The sequence below is a fragment of the Camelina sativa genome, chromosome 6, assembly GCF_000633955.1.
Source record: "Camelina sativa cultivar DH55 chromosome 6, Cs, whole genome shotgun sequence".
Lineage (NCBI taxonomy): Eukaryota > Viridiplantae > Streptophyta > Magnoliopsida > Brassicales > Brassicaceae > Camelina > Camelina sativa.
This window is the reverse complement of record NC_025690.1, coordinates 22,594,238-22,598,975: the sequence shown is the minus strand read 5'-3', so window position 1 is coordinate 22,598,975 and position 4,738 is coordinate 22,594,238. Positions and strand designations below refer to the sequence as shown.

The following is a 4,738-nucleotide window of genomic DNA, read 5'->3' as shown; positions in this document are numbered from 1 at the left end:
ACCGGAATCGGTCGGATAGAGATACACAAGCAATAAGGTACGCATGTCTACAAGTATAGTGCATAGGCAGGCAGGCTCGTAAAAGCCTCTAATCTTTAAAGCTTTGATTTGTTTTGTGAATGTTTAGAGAATGACTTCTCAATCTCATTTTTAATTAGTATCTCAAATTTCTTAATACACACTATTATCAATTTATCATCAAGAGTATAATGCTTCGGCTAGTTTTTGTCCTTGAATTTATCAAGAGGATAACATCAATCTTGACTTCAGTATGTTAAATTTATGTGATGTCTTTCTGAAGTTTCTAACATGTATCTCTATTTATGACAGTAGATAGACCTCTTTACCTAAACATATGCATCATCAAGTTCTGATCTGTAATGAAGGTGTCAATCTTATGATTTTACTGTCTAGTTGCATCTTTGAATCCATAGAGTTTTTTTTTTTTTTTTTTTTTTTTTTAAANACATACATGATCGCTTTATTGCATATAAATATCTTCTTGTAGAATGCCATGTAAATATATACTATACTGTATAGTCTTTACATCCAACTATTTCAGTTCTATTAAATGAAAGTATAAGGCTGATATAGACATGTTTTAGAACATGGGGGAAAATATCTAATTAATCATAATCAATTCCTTTAACTTGAAAAAAAACTTTTTAGCCACTAACTTATTTTCAAATCTAGGTGCTTCTACACCAGGAGGTAATGGTTTCCTCTCGGAAAATATTATGGAAAAGGACTATTATACTATACAATTTATAAATTCTCAACTATTTATTTTAAAACTAAGAATAACGCATATCACAGTCACAGACCCCCCGTAACACATGAAAAAAGTCTTCGAGGTAGGAATTATCTTAACTGCCAACAACATAATTTTCAATTACTCTCCCAGTGGAAATCTCTAGAGAGATAGCGACAGACCTTTTTAGAATGTGTGAGCTGCCATTTGTCAACAAGTCACGAGAACTGTTTTCTTTCAACTTTCAAGTAGTACACTTCTTTTTTTCAACAATTTATTAAAATTGTCACAGAAAAAGAGAAGAATAATACTCACTCGTTAGAGACAAAATAAAAACATTTAATACACTAAACGCATTGAAAATGATTCTCAAAAACGTTACATGCACAAGTTATATTCACGGAACCGTTTCACATGTTATTATATTACATGCTAATATGCTATAACATTGTTATTGCATTTTCTTTTTATTGAAATGATATAAAGAATACGAAATAAATTTTGACCCAAATAAGGAAAAAGAAAAAAATAAAAATGTCCAAAGAGTTAGTGGGGGTAACAACAAAAATAGCACAAAGCATGAGTGGTGTGACTCATTACTATGGAAGCCTTAAAAAGATATCACATAAACCGACATTTTAATTCTAACCCTAAAATCGGATTCTCACATGTCTGAAAAGAGAGACATCTCACGGATGTCACTAACTTCATCTCCTTTTTACTTAAAAGATTTTTTTTTCTATTGCCATTTACTTAAAGATTCTTTTTTTCATTTAGATTCATCACATAACAATAATAGTTATAATACGTGTCTAATGCGCGTTCTTGTGTTATTGCGTATATAAAGTCTTAACGGGATGAGCCGTAGATGAAGAGCTAAAACTGATATTTATTTCATGAGGAAAATGAAGGGTGAGTTCTTTACATTGGTGGCAATAATGTCTCTACTCTTAGCCTTCTCGTTTGTCCATGGAGGAGGAGAGTCTGAAACACCTGCTAATGCAGCCGCCACCCCAAGTAGTCCAACCGGAGGATCCAGCAGCTCAAGCGGTTCGGCTCATGGACCTAATTGGGGATATAGTTGGGGATGGGGTTCAACCCCAGGAGGTGGTTATGGCTATGGTTCGGGTTCTGGTTCCTCACCAGAAGGAGGAGGCAAAGGGGGTGGATTCGGGTTTGGTTCGGGTTCGGGGTCAGGAACTGGATTTGGGTCTGGTTCCGGAGGAGGAGGAGCCACAGACGGTGGTTCTGGCCATGGAAGTGGAACCGGGCACGCAGGTGAAGGTAGTGGCTCAGGCGATGGAAATGGTGGAGGATCACCAGGTCGGAGAGAGAGGAGCCAACACCGCTAATATGAGCGTTCTTGTTATATTACCTTAACAGAATCATACATGCATAAGATGATAAGACTAAAGAAGGAACAAAGAGAAAATACTATATTGGCAGCTTAATTAATGCATAAATAAGGATCAAAAGAATAAGTAGCTGGGCTTTAATTACCGCTGTCCTTTGTATTATAGTTAAACCTATAATATATATATTGTGTTCTTGCGCCAAACCTGCATGCTCAAATTTAATACTTAAAGATGATGATCATATTACAAACAGTGAGTATGAAGTGTGGCTTTTAAAGTGTGTACTACATGATAAGTAATTTACCAAAATAAAGGGTGGTTAAAATTCTCAGTGCAAACTGATTATAATTGAAAGTCGTTATAAGTCAAGTAGACAGAAAAAAGGAAAAAAGGTCCATCTAATGACAAATTAAACCGAACCGGTTAGGCCCATGACTTTGAGCCCAATAGCTTTCGACTTGGAGAGATGTAGCTAGCGAATTTGATCCAGTATGGTTTACTTCTTTTTTTCACATGAGTTGGAGAGTTTTGACTCTTGGCTGATTGATTGGTTGATTGAAAATGAAAAAGAATGCATCAGTTTGCTTGCTTCCCTACACAAGGAGTATATTGGTGATTAAAGAGATACTAAAACAAATTTATAGAATAGATTATAGAAGAAATAAGCATCGAATATATTGGTGAAAAGTTGGTCCTTACTTCACGAGGCCCCTTTCATTTTTGCTTCCACGCACCAACGGTCACATACTCACATATATACATACATATTCTATCAAACATAACCCTCACCAACCTTTTAGGAGTATATTTTTGGCTTCTATATATCAAGCACACCTAATTGTATTTTCTTCTTCGTTATATATACAAGAAGTGGAAAAAAGGAAAACCTTCTTTTATAGGCTACCAATTAGAGTTTTTAGTTTTAAATGACTTTAAACTTATCAAAAACAACTAAGTTCAGAAAAATAGTAATAATTAGATAAAATTCTCGCAATTGAAGTGGTGAAATAGAATTTCATGGATGGAGAGAGTTTTTTTTCTTTCTTAAAAAAGGCTTGAAAAGCGAATATAACGGGATGAAGAGTTATTTTGAGTTCGAGATAACGGATCAAGCCAGGCTCAGATAAGGAGATTCATTACTTACAATAATTATATATATAAAAGTAGAGTTTTGATCTCTCCTTATTGGTCTATTGCTATTAAATGGGTTTCTAAATTTATTTCCTTGAATTGATAGCTCTCCTTACGTTTTGGTCGACCATCTCCTTAAATGGTATGTTACCGCAACTCATCAATTCCCATATAATTGAAATGATATCTCTCCTTACGTTTTGGTCGACCATCTCCTTAAATGGTATTTTTTCGCAACTCATCAATTCCCATATAATTGAAATTAACACAAAATCATATATTCAAACAACGATATGCTCCACGATCCTTGGTCGATTGATATTAAATGTGTTTATAAATTTATTGCCTTAAATGAGTATTAAACAGAAATAATATAAAATGCTATGATCTCTCCTTACCTTTTCGTCCATCATCTCCTTAAATTCTATGAAATCATAACTGATCAATTCCAAACGATATGTTCCACGATCCTTGGTCGATTGATATTAAATGTGTTACTAAATTTATTGCCTTAAATGACTATTAAACAGAAATAATATGAAATGCTATGATCTATCCTTACGTTTTGGTCCATCATCTCCTTAAATGCTATGAAATTATAACTGATCAATTCTAGATTAACATAAAATCATATATTCAAAAAACGATATGCTCCACGATCCTCTTTATTACTCCACGTCTTTCTCTTTATTACACCATGCGATCTCCTTAAACCTTAAGAAACCGTAAGTCATAAATTTCCATATAAACGAAATCAATACTATAAATTATAAATCAAATCCTATATTCCTAAAATCCAAAATCGGCTCATTCTATATATGATTGAACTTACCATATTCCAATCTAAACATCTTTAAACGCTAATAGCCTCCATTACCAATTATGAGTATTACTCCGTTGAAAGACCTTCAGCCAGGTCGTGATCCTCAAATCGTCTGTGGTCGTCTTCTACGTAAATGGAATGCAAAAGCTTTCCATCAAAATGGCAAGATTATCAGCCTAGATTTCCTCCTACTGGATGAAAAGGTATTCAACTCTCATATATTTCTATACATCCTTCCATCTTTATTTTTATTAGTAACAAAGAAATCTATAATGCAGTCTACCTTGATTCAAGTTTCAATTCCCCAATACCGAGTTTACCGCTTCAGGGATGACCTTCACGAGGGGAGGATCTACAATATTTCTGAATTCCAAGTGGATACTAGCTATCCACAATACAAACTGTAACATCCGCGAACCAATTTTTGTAATTTTGGTGTGGGTGTCGATCGACACCCTTGGGGGCATCGATCGACACCCTTGGGGGCATCGATCGACACCAAGTGTTCCGGTTTGGTCGGGTTCGTTTTAATTGCTGATTGGTTCGGTTTGGGTTAATTAAAATCCCTAAATCGCATTTAAGTGTTAAGGGACGAATTAAGGGTTTTGGGGAGTCTCATTGTTGTCGCCGTTGAGTGAAAAAGAAAGAGAGAAAAGAGAGAAAAGAGAGAAAAACGTT

General features: G+C 34.7%; 1 protein-coding gene across 1 annotated transcript; it reads left to right on the top strand.

Moving 5' to 3' along the window:
• Positions 1,552 to 2,388, top strand: LOC104792985. The gene has a single exon (XM_019226752.1). The coding sequence runs from the start codon at positions 1,721 to 1,723 to the stop codon at positions 2,129 to 2,131; it is 411 nt and encodes a 136-aa protein (XP_019082297.1). The 5' UTR covers positions 1,552 to 1,720; the 3' UTR covers positions 2,132 to 2,388.

Bases quoted from the DNA above. Each gene is read 5' to 3' on its own strand.
- LOC104792985 (XM_019226752.1), top strand. From the start codon at position 1,721: ATGGAGGAGGAGAGTCTGAAACACCTGCTAATGCAGCCGCCACCCCAA.